This window comes from Stegodyphus dumicola, chromosome 3 (assembly GCF_044657685.1).
Source record: "Stegodyphus dumicola isolate Sdum_Otavi_A_Nest chromosome 3, ASM4465768v1".
Lineage (NCBI taxonomy): Eukaryota > Metazoa > Arthropoda > Arachnida > Araneae > Eresidae > Stegodyphus > Stegodyphus dumicola.
In genome coordinates, this window is record NC_140770.1 from 169,335,104 (window position 1) to 169,352,657 (window position 17,554).

At 33.6% G+C, this 17,554-nt stretch overlaps 1 protein-coding gene across 4 annotated transcripts in view; it reads left to right on the forward strand.

Moving 5' to 3' along the window:
• The window catches only part of LOC118194573 (guanine nucleotide exchange factor DBS-like), a 381,336-nt gene that overhangs the window by 285,091 nt on the left and 78,691 nt on the right, over positions 1-17,554 (forward strand). For all 4 annotated transcript variants that reach the window (XM_085813601.1, XM_085813600.1, XM_085813602.1 and 1 more), the window contains 5 exons: positions 5,397-5,510; positions 5,592-5,708; positions 8,156-8,430; positions 11,101-11,215; positions 15,465-15,584. In XM_085813601.1, coding sequence (XP_085669727.1) covers positions 5,397-5,510; positions 5,592-5,708; positions 8,156-8,430; positions 11,101-11,215; positions 15,465-15,584 — 741 coding nt within the window. The remainder of the gene's footprint in view (positions 1-5,396; positions 5,511-5,591; positions 5,709-8,155; positions 8,431-11,100; positions 11,216-15,464; positions 15,585-17,554) is intronic.

Genomic DNA, 17,554 nt, shown 5'->3' on the forward strand with positions numbered 1-17,554 from the left:
CAAATAGTCAAAATAGTCAATGAAGCCAAACATTAGCTCAAATTACCACCCAGCTGAATCAGGGTGACAGTCGTACAGTCAGTAAAAGGTTCGTGCAATGCTCGCTTCACCATATGGGCTTCAGAAGCCGTAGACCCACGAGAGCACCTTTGCTAAATACATGCCATTGAGCTTCACTTCTTGCCTGGGCAAGAGAATACAGAGAATAGACTCTAGTGGACTTAAAAGGGGTAGCAAGAATTGGTGAGTCTCGATTCTGACTAATTAATACCTATGGGAGGCTGAGAATATGGCGTCAGACTCATGAAGCCATGAACCCTGTATGGCAGATTGGAACTGTACAAGGCCATGGAGACTTAATCATAGTCTGGAATGTTTTTTCTTGGCAGTGTTTGGAATCTTTGGTACTTGTACCAACCTCTCTCAATATGATTTGGTACATAGAGTTGCTGGGTGATCATCACCATCCATTTATGTTGTCCTGTCATTCACACAGAAATGGAGTATCCCAGCAAGATAATTGAACCTCTCGCAGGTCCCGGTTGACTACTGCCCAGTACAGGTCAGTTCGATGCCAACGGATCGACGCCAGCGTTGCGACGCGTGGTCGATTCGACACGAGGTCGTTTGGACGCGGGGTCAATTCGACACCATACTTTCTTTGCTTTTGTTTGACGCCATACTTTTTGTATTTTTATTTATTTTTAGAATAAGTTTGCATCATCATTCAAATAAATTTGGTGTCATCATCATTTGATGTTTTACACCCCACTTAATGGGAATTCATAGATGGTCTCAGGCATGTTCAAAAATCAATTGATCAATGGTACAAACAATTTTCAGGTGGAGATGAACCGCCGCACAAGCGGAATAGGTATCTGCAAGCTGATATGAGATTTCAAGTCATAGTTGAAGATTTTGAAAATCGAGAAATAATGGAATACCTGAAAGGTGTGGTGCATAATATATCGATGGATTAGTATAATAACAGTTCTGTGATGTAATCTTATTTATTTCGAATCTTATTTATCTGTAATTATATTAGTCTGCAATATAATATAACTACTTTGTAACCATGTGTTTATTTACCATTTGTGTATTTTGCCTTTTTGATGCTGTTTGTGAAATAAATAAATAAAAAAAAAAAAAAAAAACCCTCCTTCATGTCCCGGGTCCTTGATGTTGGCGAGGGGGTTTCTCACTAATCTGGGACGCAAACAAAAATCTAGAACACTTTCACACATATACACACATATATTTATTTCAAAAATGCATGCAAACAATCACTAATTCAATAAATAAAAATCAGTCATATTACTTATTTATATTACTTCATATTTATTCTAAAAATAAATAAAAATACAAAAAAAAATATGGCGTCGAAACGACCTGCTTTTCGGACTACTGCCTGGTTGGATGAGCGTTCTTCTAACTTCTCTGTCATAAACTGGCTACTTGAAAGCCCTGACTTAAATTCTATTGAGCATCTTTCGGACGTTTTGGAAAAAGGTTGGAAACCTCATCACACAATACTAGCGACTCTTACTAAATTATAGACAGCTCTATCCGATGTTTGGCAAGCCATTCCCATAGAATAACTTTATTTTTATTATTTATTTAATAATTTAAGAAACTTCATTGTTTGAAAGCCATTATAAAGGCCAGAGGAGGCCCAACTCGTTATTGACTAGCTAGCCCTAATTCAGTGCCACTTCAGTGTATATGAATTGGATACATGATACTGTTCTTAAAGACAAGGATTAAATTAACACCAATTAAAGTATAGTAAACAGGTTTTCGTTTGACATAAAATTGAAGGTTCAGTGATAAAGTATCTTCATATACATGAGCAAAACTGAAACTGCAATACCTGGAAGGAACATTGTGATTTTGTGATTCTCCTTAATAGACATAAGTTTTTTTTTTTTTTTTTTTTTTTTTTTTTTTTGCGAAAATAAATTATTTCTTGTGGGAGAGCAACAATGAATTCATCATTATACTGCTATGAAATGGCTTCTCTTTCATTTGCAGTATATTTTGCTACCCATCATTGTATTAAAGGTGCAAATGTTATATAGTGTCTCTGGTTATTGCTCCTTATGCTTGCTCTACCCACCGAAAATATTTTGCTGTTACTTGATAGTGATTTTTGAGCATATACATAGTCTCCCAAAAAAATACGCTAATTGTACTAGTAGTGTGACCTTAAATTGAAGTTAAGCCATGTGCATTTGTTGCTATGTTAGCAGGGAGCCCTAGAGGTTTTTTTGCCTTGGGGAGGGGGGTCTCTTTTTTTTTTTTTTTTTTCCTTATCGACGATGGATTTTAATGAACAATGAACCAACATCAAATTCTTGGTGAAACTTAAAAAAAGCTCTCGGGAAATTCTTGAAATCTTGAGGGCTATTTATGGAAATAACACACTAAAGCAAACAGCTCTTTAGAAGTGGATCAAGCATTTCAAGGAAGACGGTGAAGACTTCAAGGATGAGGCAAGGCCAGGACGACGGTCGACCTTCTGTGTTGAAGACAACATTGAATTTGTGTGGTCTCTTGGGCTTCCGATCATCGATTAGCTGTCATTATGATTGCTGACCAAATGAATTAAAAAAATCATGTGTGTACATGATTTTAAGAGAACATATGGAGTTGAGAAAATTGTGTGCAAAAATTGTTCTAGTGTTGCTAACACTAAAAATTGAAAAGGACGGAATGCTGCACCTACTAGAAAAACTCTCTTCAGACTTCCGGTTTCCTTGAAAGAATCATCACTTGTGATGAAACATGGTTGTACAAATACGAAGTCGAGTTGAAGGTGATGGTTCTCAAGCGTCTGAGTGATCGTTTATGTCGACTGCAACCAAATTTGTGCGGAGGTGAAGAGTGGCTGCTGCATCATTATAATGCACCTTCACATCCATCAGTGCTTGTATGCGTAATTTGATCTCAACATTAGATCACCCTCCCTACTCACTAGATTTAGCCATCTGAGATTTCTTTTCCTTTTCCGAAATGTAAAACTGTCATGTGGGGGCAATGTGAGGCCGTCTCGGACAATGTGGAGATGGTAAAACATAAAATGACATAGTATTTGAAGAGCCTGACTCCTGAAGACCTTCCAGGAATGTTTTCAACAATCTATGCAGAGATGGTACAAGTGTATGGCTACAAATGGGGTGTATTTTGAAGGTGATAAGACTAATATACTTAATTTTATAAAATGTTTTTATGACATCAGTTTGCGCATTATTGAACATATTACATAGATCATGTTCAGTGATTTTAAACTGGTGACAGATCTTGAGATCTGACAAGCCATTGTAACATCAATGTACTACTGAAAGATATTCCCATGAGATGTTTTCCAAATACAGACATTCATTTTACTACTGAAACACGGCGTTGCTCTCACCAATTGTGAAGGAGACTAGCACAGTTTCTAAAATCTCTCAAATGTATCTAGCAGCTGTTAAATTGCCATCAGTGTATGCAGTGAGTATGGATTGAATATCTTATAGCTATCCAGATAATCATGGCTTGTATTTGAGCTATGTACTTTTGACACGTTTGATTGAATTGCTTAATTTACCATGTCACTGCTGCATATATAATTTCTCATTGTTGAAACTCAGGCAGAATGGAATTCATAGTCGAAGATAACATTCTGCCATCCTAGGTATTTGGGTAAAGTATTAGTGCAAGTGCAATGAGCTGCAGTTAGTGATGAGGGGATCGCATGCTTGCTGTTGTACTGCAGAAATGCGACTGGAAATCTTTAGCATCTGGAGCTTAATTTGCAAAATTACAATTGTCAGAAATCACCTAGACAGTATAGTGGTTAGGAGAGCCTAGACAGTATAGTGGTTAGGAGAGTTAGGTGGTATACAGAAGGGCCCGGTTTCAAATCCTGGAGAAGGCATGAATGTTTGTAAATATATAGCATCGGGGCACTCTAAATATATGGCGAGCCCAAAGTCCTCAAATTTTGGTGGTATAGAGGAGAGGGATGGGAGACCTTCGAACCACAAACCTCCCTCAAAACTGGGGTGGAAGAAGAAGTCCAATATCTTTGAGGCTCTGGCAACCATTCTTCCATGAAATACATGAACAAGACAACAACAATAAAAGCCAGAGCCCTGTTTAAAGCTTTTAGGGGTAGTAAAAATAAATAATTAAGTAAAATTCAAAATGATAAATAAAATATTTGTAAATTAACATAAATTAGTTAATAATTTATGTTAATTTAGTTAGAGGTAAGTAGTAATAAATTAGTTAGAGGGAAAATAAAATAAACTAATCCTAAAAGTATAATCAAAAGAAATAAATGATTAAATTAATAATAAGGTACACTAGACTAATGCTGAAAGAAAAGTTCTGGACAGTCTTTTTCATCATCAGTTAAAAATTGCTTCTTTATTTTGGCTTTTAATTCCTTACTAACCGAACAGGTAAAATCCATAAATATTTCTCTTGCTGAACTAATATTTAAAATCTCCTCACTTGGGATGCTATCTGACTTTACTGTGAAACAAAAATGCATCTGAGTCGGGCTCCTGTAGGCTGTGGCTGAATTTAAGCCCTGCTTAGGAGCAATTAGACTTGCCAAAAGCTGGCAACCATTATATTCAGTAGTCACCTTCTTTGATACAAACTTAATTTGATGAGTGTGAGTATCTTCTATTAACTATCTCTGAAAACATTTTTAAACCAATACTATTTTTATAGAAGTGCACATATACTTGTTTCTACTTTATCACCCAGCCAGATGTAGGCCAATTATTCATCCTTTCTCAAAATCCATTAACTGCATATATTCCTTGCGAAAATGGATTTAAGGCAATTTGCATAATGTAATCAACTCCACACTAACAAAGTTGCGCTAAAAAATTGGATTTGTGAAAATTATTTATTCAATAGGCATGTATAAACTTCTGATGACCCACTTGGCCCACTTGAGAGAAAGAAATGTCTTTGATTGGTGAATTAGGTTTCCTGGAAAATCTTTAACGTTCTTCTAAATTTAATTAAGTCATTTTGGAAGCGTTCTTCCAAATTAGTTACTGATTTTAATTGTAATCTTCAGTTCTCATAAATATTTAAAGCTGTTGTCGTATAAATTTAACAATATGCTTATTTCTTCTGTCAGTACATTCATTAGAGAAAGCCATGTTTAAAAATGATAAAAATGATGTAACTAGAGCATATGTACAGAATTCTTGCTGCAGATTAAGAGAAAATTTCAAAGTATCTCTTTAAATGTATAGTCTTTTCATACGAAATCAGTATCAAAATAAGAAAGTTTTTTTTTTCTAATTTTGAATTTATTATAATTTTTCAATAATATTTATCTATGTGTAAATGCAACTACATTTCTCACCTTTCAACCATTTTTATAGGGTTTTTTTCCAGCACTTATTCAAGTAGTGTTTGTCCTAAGGCCAGAAGGTTTTCTACAGAAAGCAATATCTGGTGTCAGTAATAAATTCTTCAAGGAAGAGTTTAAATTCAAGGTATACTGTTTTATCTTCTTGAAAGCATTTGTAATTTATGATTAGTGCATTGTTTAATCTTTTTTGCCATTATCTTTATAGGTGATTGTATGTACAAATGTTGAAGAGCTCCATTGTCATATTGATATTAGCCAATTAACCAGTGATTTAGGTGGAACTATAGCATATGATCATGATGACTGGATTCAACAACGCACAGTAAGTATTCTTTAACTATCATATTTGAATTTTATCACCAGAATTATAATAAACTATGTGTTTAAGTCTTTATGATTTAGGAAATTTTAATTAATGGTAACTGACACTGAAAAACTATTTTTGAAATAAGAATGCTACAATTTATTAAATTAAAAAAGAAGCACTCACTTATTTTTTGTGTTGTGATAAATTCAATAACTTAAAACAGGAGTTTCATTCAGTTCAAATTGCTTGATTAGCTTATGTTACAGCTTGTGAAAGATTTTTGTTTTGTAAGGGAGAGTTTTAACATCTGCTTTAAAAGACTTTTTAAGGAAAGTTGCCTCTTTCATACACAAATCCTAATTTAGCATTTGTCAAAGAACTAATAAAAATTATTATATGATCAAGATACTAACAAGTCGCATGATACACATAGGCTATTTTTTTTTCCCAACCTCCGATGGGTTATAAAGAAAAGACGGATGAATATACAATAAAGATTTTATTACCAAAAGTAATGTACAATACAGTTATTTCTCTACATAAGCACCTTGACAATTGAGGCATTTGTCACATCTACAAACAAGTTTTGCAATACCCTCTTCATAAAATGTTCCCGCCAATGATTGGAGGTGAGTTGTAAAGGTTTCTTTGAGCTCCACGTCATTTTGGAAGCGCTGCCCCCCAAACCACTGCTTCAGTTCAGGAAAAAGATGAAAGACACTCAGTGCTAGGTCGGTACTATATGGTGGGTATTCGAAAATGTCCCATTGAAATTGCTGAATGAGCCATTGGGTTACACGAGCGCTGTGAGGAAGGGCATTGTCATGGATCAGAACAATTCCAGAAGTTAGCATGCCTCTTCGTTTGTTTTGAATAGCTTTCCGTAAATGTTGCAAAGTTTCACAGTAGGAATTTGCAATAATTGTTGTTCTAGGCTGCATAAACTTTACAAGCAACACACCTTTTTGGTCCCAAAAAACAATTGTCATAACCTTACAGTTGTTGAAGTTTCGTTTGAATTTTGTTGGTCTCTTTGGAGAATTTGTGTGCATCCATTGTTGTGATTGTTGTTTCGTTTTGAGCGTGTCATATTGAACACATGTGTCATCACCTATCACAATAGATTTCAAAAAATCTTCTCCATCAGTATTCTAACAGTCAAGAAATTCCAATGCTGCAGCCATTCGGTGAGTTTTGTGGTCGACAGTCAACATCTGTGCAACCCAGCAAGCGCAAACTTTTCTGTAGCGCAACTGTTCAGTAATGATAGAGTACGGGGAAGATAAGATCTTGAAACTTCTCGAAATTTCATAAATAATTAACTTATGGTGAACCTTTGATTTTCCTTAACCGCTTGGTCAACTTGTTCAACAATATCGTCTGCAGCGAGAGACTTGTGTCCTTGACCCCTTCATCATGCATATCAGTTCGGACATCTCTAAACTTTCAACACCATTCACTAACAATGTCATCACTCATAAAGCTGCCTCCATGCACTCGACTCATTATTCAATAAATTTCCACTGCACTGTTCTCTTCTGCCTGCAAGAAACAATAACAGCTTGCAATTCACACTTGGTGGGAGAATCAATAGCGACAGCCATGTTTACGTGACTGCAACCCAACAAGAAACAGCATGTTGAACTCGCCAGTGACAGAGCATGTGGAGGAGGAGATGCGCAGTCGCCTACTATGCACACCAACCACCTGCTGCATGCCTGGCCATCATAATGTGCGATCAGAGGTTGAAAAAAAAAAAAACCCTTGTATATTTAAAAATACTAAAATTTGTGTTTACTAGTTAGCTACCTGTTTTAAGGATATGCATAGAAAAATTAATTTTAAAAATTTATCTGATTTTGGGATTTTTTTCATTTTTAAGCATTATTTTCCATTGTATTAGCAAGAGTAGAGAATGCATTAAGAAATCCATATCTGTGTTAAATATCATTAAACATTTTACGCACTGTAGATGCATATTTGCTTTAGCAGACTTTAATATCTATTTTATTCATTTTGAAATCAAATGATTCTGTATTCTGTAGATTTCTTCAACGGGTTGAGACTAAAAATTTCAACTTGTGATTCACATTTTACTTGTTCTGTAATATTAAAGTATTCTTGGGAACCATTCAGCAAGTTCCAGCTCATAATCTTATTCAAAGCTTTATTGCTAAATCAAGGAAATTCATTACTATGTCTGACATAATTCAACTTTTATAACTTGTATGATGTTTGACCAAAGGTTATATATTGCATTAACTGTGGTCTGTATGAAATTCATTTTTAATGCTTTTGCCTTCACCTTCCATTTGCACAGAGCTTTAAGCAAAATTTGCACAAATTTGCAGCTAAGTATTTTAAGCACAAACTTTCAACTTTAAGCACAAATTTGCAGCTAAGTATTTGATTTTTAGTCATGAATTAAATGAAGAAAGTGAAGCATTTCATTTTATTTTCAGGCAGTTGAAAAGTTTTCAGCTAACACGAGAGAGATTTCAGTCACTTTGCAAGACATGATTAATCACTGGCAAGCAAGTGTTCTGCCCAATGATGTTCCAACTACTGCTGCACTAATTGAAGAACATTCTAAAGACTATCAGTTGTTAAAAGATGACATCCAAAATGCTATTAGGCATGGTGAGACTCTTCTTAGTTGCATCCGGCGGCCATCGTCTGAAGATGCTTCCTTAGATCTCTGTCCCGATAAATTAGTTAATGTTGCTGCTGTTGAAAGGTAAGATCTTAATGTTTCATGACATTTATCAGTGAAACATTTGAATATAAAAATTATATAACTATTTTTACTTAATAATATTCTATTTTATTTCATAATTTTATGTCGAACACACCATGTGGGTTGTTTGAACTCCTCTAAAGCTACTGAGTCACACAGGTTTGATGTAACCAAATATGGTTTTTATTTATACCATTCAATGATGTTATATGCGCCGCCCAGTCGGTATAGTCGTCGGGGAAGCTGACTGCGATGCCAAAGGGCCTGGGTTCGAATCCCGGAGAAGGCATGGCTGTAACTGTCCATCCCTTCATAGGAAAGGCGATGGTGGCCCACCTATTAGGTGCCTCCATAATAAAGAGACCACCACATCCGGCCTTGTATAGATTAATGGACTGGGTTACATATGTAATTGTTCACAATCTGCCATTGGAAAAAAAATCAGGTCGTACCTATCTGGTACTTTAATTAAAGAACAAGAGTGCATGATAAGAATCTCCAGAATAATGTTTTTGATTTCATTTTCAAATATAAAGAGAATATTCTTAACTTATCTCTTAATTCTGAAATGTAAAATTAATGTTTCATGTAAGTTTTTATAATTATTATTATTATTAGGTATTTATATGGTGCATAAGGGCTACTAAATACGGAGAATTTTCTTAATTTGTTAGATTTTATGATTTTTTTTTTAAACTACTGAAAGGCTTTAAGCTGAAAATATGTAATAAGCAATAAATCAATAGATGTAAAGATAGTCTAAAATATATAGTCAATCCAATATTCTGCACTCATGCTTCAAAAGCAAAACAGTTTGCTGCCAAAACTGATATGGTGTGTCCATTCACATGGGCCAAGATCCTATCGCATTTTTATACTTTTAAATTATTTTCTGTTGTTTTATTATTTGAATATAGATATAGCAGAATACTTTTAGTAGTAAATAAATTCACATGAGTTTAGTCGTAGTTGGCATATGAAATAATAGTTTTGCTCCCTGTACGAACTATGAGAAAACTCAGAACTAGACAAATATTACTCACCTTATCTGTACATCCCTGCAAAACTCCTGCACATGCAATATGTTATTTTCCATTAAGTCTTATGTGAGTCACTGAAAAAAAAATTGAATGGTCCATTTATAACATTTCTCGTGTTAATAAACCCTCTTTCCCCCAAAAATAAAGTTTTGTGTTCTAAACATTCAGTTATTGTAATCTACATTTTGAGATATAAATGATCCATTTCCATGTACTAGATGTATTATTTAGTCCTTCCCCAGGCACTAAACATCTAAAAATGACATGCATTTGCTATGGCAATACTTGTACTCATTGATTTAGGGAAGGCGAACAACGACGAGTTATTTTGTAAATGGCAAGTAAACTCAGTGTGCCGACTATGAGTATATCTGTAGATGGCATCAAATGTGTTATAAAATTTGTAATGCAAGCGGTTAATATGGTATATGTTCATCTCGGAGAGATATACATACCTCACATCTTAATTTCACAAACTTTACCAGAGTGTTGATCAAGTCTTGGAAAATTGCACACCACTCTTCTAAAAGTGCACTTTTCAGCTCGTTAAGGGCTTGGGGAGGGATTTAATGTACTGGGGAAAAGTTGCTGCAGGAAATTTCAGCGCATTAATTCCCATCCCACACGTGCTCGTTGGGTTCAAGTCGGGTGAGTAAGATGGCCAGTCCATTCAAGTGAAGTGATATCTTCTGTTTGCAAGTATTCTGACACCATACATGCCCGATGAGGCTGAGCATTGTCATCCATTATCAAACATTCTGAGCTAACAGCATCCCTAAACAATCTAATTTGGGGTTCCAGTACCTCGTACACATATCTCCAATCGATTACAGAACCTTCTTCAAAGATATGCAGCTTAATGCGGCCATTTGTTGTGATTCCTTCCCAATCCATTAAATCACTACCGTGGGAATGAAATATTTTAACAGGCAAGCGGAGGCAAGTTGCATGTTTTTTTTCCTCTCTTCAGATCAAAGCACGTCTAGGATCACTGTTCAGACTATATCTGGAGTTATCAGTAAACAATACTCGGGCCCAGTTATCTTGGCTGCACTGAACATAATGACAGCACTAGTTTAAATGAGTCCCTCTGAAACCTGGAGTGAGTGGGATACAAACCATTGCTTTTCTCGCACACAGTCCAACCTCGTTAAGCCTTTTTTGTGCAGCAGTAGAACGGCTAATTGGAGCTTATCTGGTAGCCTGAAGGCCTAAAACCAAATCTCTTGTAGTCACTTTTTGGTTTCTTAGGGTCACATTTTTTTATATTTAGGTTTTAGGCTTGTTTGTTTTATGAGAAAGGAGAAAATGGCTTCATGTTGCATTTCACGTGTATTTTGAGAAATTAATGAGTATTATCTTATGCCATATATTTGAATGTTATTTTGAGATGTTGAAACTACAGTTGTCACTTATTATATTTGTAAATAAACTGCTTGTGTTGTAATGAGATGTTTCATTGAATAACTGATTACACTTATTTCTATTACTAATTCTTCTGATGTTCAAAGGCAAAACTATACACAATTTGTGCAATTTTTTAAAATTATTATTTGTTGTTTTTTAGTATGTTAAAATATCCGTTTTATATATTAAATCTGTATTTTAATTTGTATTATCTTCTATATAGGCTGCTAATACAACTTGATGAAACTGAGAAAAATTTTGATTCTTTCTGGGCAGCTCATGAGAAGAAACTTCGACAGTGTTTGGAACTTAGAGATTTTGAGCAAGATTTTAGAGATGTAAATTTTCCCTCTGTTGCTGTTTTATGATAGCTTAAATTCAGAAATGACTAGAGTTTTGAATCTCATTTCTCTTTGATTACTTAATGAAGATATACCTTAAAACAACTTAATAGCATATAGTATTGTTTTAATGTATAACTTCATTACATTATCTTTATTTTAAGGTATAACTATATGAGATATAATATCTATACACTGTATAATATATAATACAGAGTGTGTAGTGCAAGGATGTCAAATTCGCGGGCCGCATGCGGCCCACAACAAATATTATACCAATATATCGGCAATATACCCGGCCAATATATCGGCAAATAATAATATATAATAATAAAATATCATAGCGATGAAGAAAAAAATGAAATGTTTACTGCTAAATAATTAACGATAATTTATTCAGTGTTGTTAGATTACTCACAGCGAGTTGACACACACACTACTTAAATTACAAATGCGTGTGAGTAGCTTGCGTTCAGCTACCTTCGGCTTTTGGGGGACACGTGCACTCAGAACTTATATGCATTCCCCGATAGCCGAATGTGGCCAAACTCATGGTCTCAGTTTTCCAATCATAGTTTTGTACGATATATTGGTGCATGCATGTGCATGCACTTTGCTTTATTATTAATTATTACTTAATTCATATTGTTACGGATTTCATAGTTATTTATTTAGTTAGTTTTTTTTTATTTAGAATTGTAATTAGATTTGCTTCATGTTCCCTTAGCAACGCAGACGATTTTTGAAAAGACAGCTGCGTTGGAAGGTTAAAAATAGAACAGCGTGTGCATTTAATACCTAATAAATAAATATCTCGTAATTGCTGTTGCCATCCACAAAAATCCAGATATTTATAGATGTTTCCAGTATATTCGAGAAATTAATTATAAAGCTTATAAAAGCCAAGAACAAACAACTCATCTCAGTAGTAGCTGTAGTTCTAGCGAACTGTTTGTTTACTTAATGCTGTGATTGATTTGTAGCGATTTCGCTGTGAGATAGAATTAGTTTCTCTGTTTTGAATTGATTTTTGCTAAACGTCTGACATTTTGTGATATTGTTAGAATATTTTTGAAGAAATATTTCAGCATTTTAATTTATCTCTTGTGGAAAGAATAAATTTTTGTTAACTTTTTAACGTTAACCGTGTTTATTCCAGCCCTTTGTATTCAGTATGTCTATATCAAAACCATGTGGTAGTAAAATTAAACGAAAAATCACTGACGAACATAGAATATTCCAAGTAAAGTGGGAATTAGAATATTTTTGCTGTGAAATAAAAGATAAAATAATCTGCTTGATATGTAATAATATTATTAATGTACCAAAGTTATATAATATTAAACGTCATTATGAACAACACAAATCAAAATATAACAATTACGAAGGATTAATGAGAGAAGAAAAGTTGAAAGAGCTCAAGTTAGGAGTGAAAAAGCAACAGTCCATGTTTAGTAAAGTATTGATAGAAAGTGAAGCGGCGGTACATGCAAGCTACGTCTTGCCCGAGTTGATAGCTAAACATTCGAAGCCTTTTCTGACGGTGATTTCATCAAGGAATGCCTAATGAAAGCTGGAGAAATTGTTTGTCCTGGAAATGTGAAGGCTTTTCAATCAATTTCATTGTCTCGAAATACAATTGCGGAAAGAGTTACTGATTTAGCCGCGAATTTAAGTGATCAGATCAAAGCAAAATCATCTCGTTTCGAAAGTTTCTCCATTGCCTGTGACGAGAGCACGGACATTAGTGGCAAAGCTCAATTAGCAGTGTTTCTTCGTTCTTGTGACAAGAATTTTAACATTTTTGAGGAATTACTGGAACTAATACCGATGCCTGGTACTACCACAGGAGAAGATATATTTACTTGTGTTTTTGGACTTCTGCAGAAATACAATCTACCTTTGGCAAAATTAAATTCTGTAGCTACAGATGGCGCTCCATCAATGACTGGGAAAAACAAGGGCTTCGTAGCATTACTAAGAAAAAAACTTAGTGAAATTCACGGTTCAAACATTCGTCATATGCATTGTATTATACATCAAGAAGTTCTATGCATGAAAGTAATAAATATGGAGAATGTTTTGTCACATATAAAAAAGTTATAAATTTTATAAGATCTCGAGGTTTAAATCAGCGTCAATTCACTGCTTTCTTAAGTGAATTAGATAGTGAATATTCGGGTTTGTCCTACTATACCGATGTACGTTGGTTATCTTGCTCCAAGATTCTCAAACAATTCTGGGATTTGAAAGAAGAAATATGTCAGTTTTTAAAAACGAAAAATCAAGACGTAAGTTTGTTTTACGATCCAATATGGATACAAGATTTATCTTTCTTGGTTGATATAACCAAACGCTTAACCAATTTAAATTTATCGTTACAAGGAAAAGATCATATCATTACGAACATGTTTGACATAATTAAAGTATTCAAATGTCAACTAGTTCTTTGGGAAAAACAACTTAAAAATGAAGATTTGATGCACTTCCGGACGTGCAGCATGAACAAATCAAGTTTAGATGATACTTGTTCGCATCAAAAATACGCAGAAAAAATTGCAAATTTAACAACTGAATTTGAAACGAGCTTTAATGATTTTAGTTCCCTCGAAGACAAATTCTTTTTGTTTTCTTTGATTTTCTCAATAAGTATTGACTCAGTACCCAGCCATGTGCAAATGGAGGTGATCAAGATTCAATGCAACTCAAATTTGAAAGCAAAATTCATTGAAGTGGGTGTGCCTGAATTTTACGAATATTTACTAGCCAGGTTTGAAAATACTCGAAAATTCGCATATGAAATTATTTCCATGTTTGGTAGAACTTATCGGTGCAAGCAGTTATTTTCATTCATGAAAGGTAATAAGTCTCCTTTTAGAAACCGTATTAATGATGCTCACCGTGGGTCAGCGTTGAAAGTTATCACTGCAAACAAAATTTCTCCCGAAATAGGAAAGATAATAGCAGAGAAGAGATTTCAAGTATCAGGACGTAAACATTAAATTTTTCTTGTTCTTTTCTCTCTCTTTCTCTCTCTCTCTCTCTATATATATGTTTATTATTGTATTATTCGAAATAAATCTACGTTTCTATGAATATTGATTTTTTTTTTTTTTTTTTTTTTTTTCCGGCCCGCCTAAAGTTAAACCTTGTTTGTTTGGCCCAAGTGTACCTATGAGTTTGACATCCCTGGTGTAATGTAATATATAATACAGTGTACAGTATATATCTAAACTGTATAATATATGATATCATATAGTTTTCATGTGAGTGAGTAGAATAATTGTCAAATTAATTATATAAAATTCATTAAACTACTAATTCTAAATTATGTAAGATATTTATAATCTCTTCTATATGTTTACTATTAGAATTTGTAATTTATCAGTAGAAAAAGAATCAGATTCTAATAAAATAAAATGAATGAAGTGAAATACTAAAATGCATGTACCAAACATTTTAATAGAAACCCTATTTACTAACAACAGTTGTTTTACTAACAACAGTAGTGATCTACTTAAAATTATTAACAAAGAAAATATTTATTATTTCCAAAGGATTAGTAATTCCAAAAATCTATAATCGTAAAATGTGTCTTAGATCCAAAGAAAATAAATACATGTGCCAAGAAATGCTGCCTGCATTTACTTATATAGAGAGAAGTTTATCCTTTTATATATAAGGATAAACTTCTTTCTCTCTTACCCTTGAAACATCTTGCACATAGCTTCCCATATCATTTATCAAAATATTTTAATGTGAAACAATTTTAGCAACTGCCACTTTTCTTTGTTTCTAAGAGAAACTTCTAAGATCTAACCTACTTTATTTTACTTTTGTTTAGGGAATGTAAATGTGTTTTCTATTTTAGCAATAATAAATTCTCTGAATCCTCCTCAAAAAGGAGGTAATAAGCCCCCCCCCCAAAAAGGGTAATTTATCTTTCTAAAAACAAACTTTAAGAAAAATAATTTGAGAATGCCTGATAACTGTCTATTGTACTTGAGCTGTTCTAGTTCATTATTCTCTGTGGAATTTACAAAAACTTTTCAAGTCTAATTTTTAAGCTATATTTAACAATTCAACCCTTGATAATAATCCCATTAAACTATTTTGGCAGTTAAAAATATATAAATATATTCTAAAGCATTGTTTAGGAAAACTATGTTTTATTTATTTTTGTTCATCAATGGAAAAGTTTTGAATTTCAATTTTTTATTTCTAAACGTTTTCATATTCTAAATAGGTACAAATTGTTCTTTCTACATGCCTTGACAAACTGTTCGATATACCAATATCTGGTGATTCCCTGGTGCAAGTGCAAGGTATTTTAAAAGATGTTGAAGATTTTCAACAGAGTACTGAAGTAAATATATTTAGAATTTTCTTTTATTGCATCATATTTTTATATGCGTGTATCTATGTGTGTCTATGTGGTTTTCTTTTTATCAATTAAAGCAATCATTTTACTGATATTTATTTTATGTTTTTCATTTTAACATTAAATATATTTTGCATTTTGGAAGCTGTTTTGTTATTTACACATTGTCAATTTCTATATAAACTAAAAAAAAAGAGGAATCATTTGTATAGTGAAATGGTCTTTGCATGATAATAGGTATTATAATGCTTTTCAAGTTTTTCTTTTTAATGGTGCACTAGTACCCATGTAGTAAAAAAAAAAAAAAACAAATGAATACTTTTGTTAACTCAGATTCAAGACCGAGCAAATGAGCTGGCCTGCATGGAAGTTTTTATGCTTTCCCTCATTTAAAACATCTTTCACAAAGACAACCCTTTCCTTAAGTTGTAGTGGCCCAGTTATTGCATGAGAAATAATTATTTTTTATTTCATATATTTGTTCATGTGTTTAATTATTTTATAAAATTAACTTTAATATTTTGTTAATATTCATATTAATATTTCTTTTATGCTGAATGGCAATAAGTAGTTCATATTTATATTTAAATTTCTTCATGCTGAATGGCAACTAGTTCTAGTTCTGATTCATGATTGCTAGGTTTTGGTTTCAAAACGTTGCTCGTAGCGTCGCATTTCGATAGCTGGAAAATAAAATGCAATAACTTAGCTATTTGTTTATAATTCATGCTGTTCCTAGTCATAAATTAATTTTAAACATTAGTAGCCAAGGCTACATCGTGGTGACCCTGATTAATTTTCGAAATGTCAACAAATGACTCTTCTGAAACTGCTATGAAAGATACGATGCAGTCACCGGAGCTTCATAAGGTGAGTGTAAAAATACCTCCTTTTTGGACTGATAAACCAGAAATATGGTTTTTTCAAGTTGAAGCTCAGTTCAAAATTAGTAATATTGTTTCAGAAGAAACGAAATTTAATTATTTAGTTTCGCAGCTTGAACCTAAGTTCATCGAAAATATTTGGGACATTGTAACGAACGATAGTGCCACAAAATATTCAGATGCTAAAATTAGGTTATTACATTTATTCAAAGAAAGTGAAAATGTACGGATTAAACGTTTGATTACTGGTATCGAACTTGGAGACATGAAACCAAGCCAACTTTTGCAGAAGTTGAGATCAGTTGCTACTACAGATGTGTCTGAAAATCTAATCAAAACTTTATGGCTGGAGAAGCTACCTGAATGAAAAATATATTATTAGTTAGTGATGAAGATGTAACCAAGTTAGCGTCTATGGCAGATAAAATTAGTGATATGAATCGGAAACCAGAAGTATTTAGTGCTAATGCTCCTTCCGTTCCCGCAAATGATTTGTTGCAAAGAATTACCTTTCTTGAACAAAAAATTGATCAAATAACCATTCGCTCAAGACGCAGGGACTCGGATTTACGTAATTCACGTTCACGATCTTGAAGCCGATCTCGTAAATGATATGACCCTACTGGCAAATTTTGCTTCTATCACTTTCGATTTGGAGCAAAATGTATTCCAGAGAAACACCAGCCTCCGTGTGCTTGGGTAAAAAACGATTCCAAAAACCAGGAAAACTCGAATCTGCAGTAGGTTCAGCGGCAAACGCTGCTGCAGAAAATATGAAGGATTGCCGCAAATTTCGTTTATTCGTTCGTGACCGAAGATCAAATTTGCACTTTCTTATTGATAGCGGAGCTGATGTAAGCATAATTCCTGCTACTTCACAGAATAAATGTAAAACTGAATACAAACTGTATGCAGCTAATGGCACAGATATTTCCACTTATGGCATAAAAACGCTAACTCTTGATTTGGGATTACGTCGTGATTTTCAGTTTCCATTCATAATTGCTGATGTCACAAAAGGTATTTTAGGAGCTGACTTTCTTCACAAATATAAATTACTTCTCGATGTAA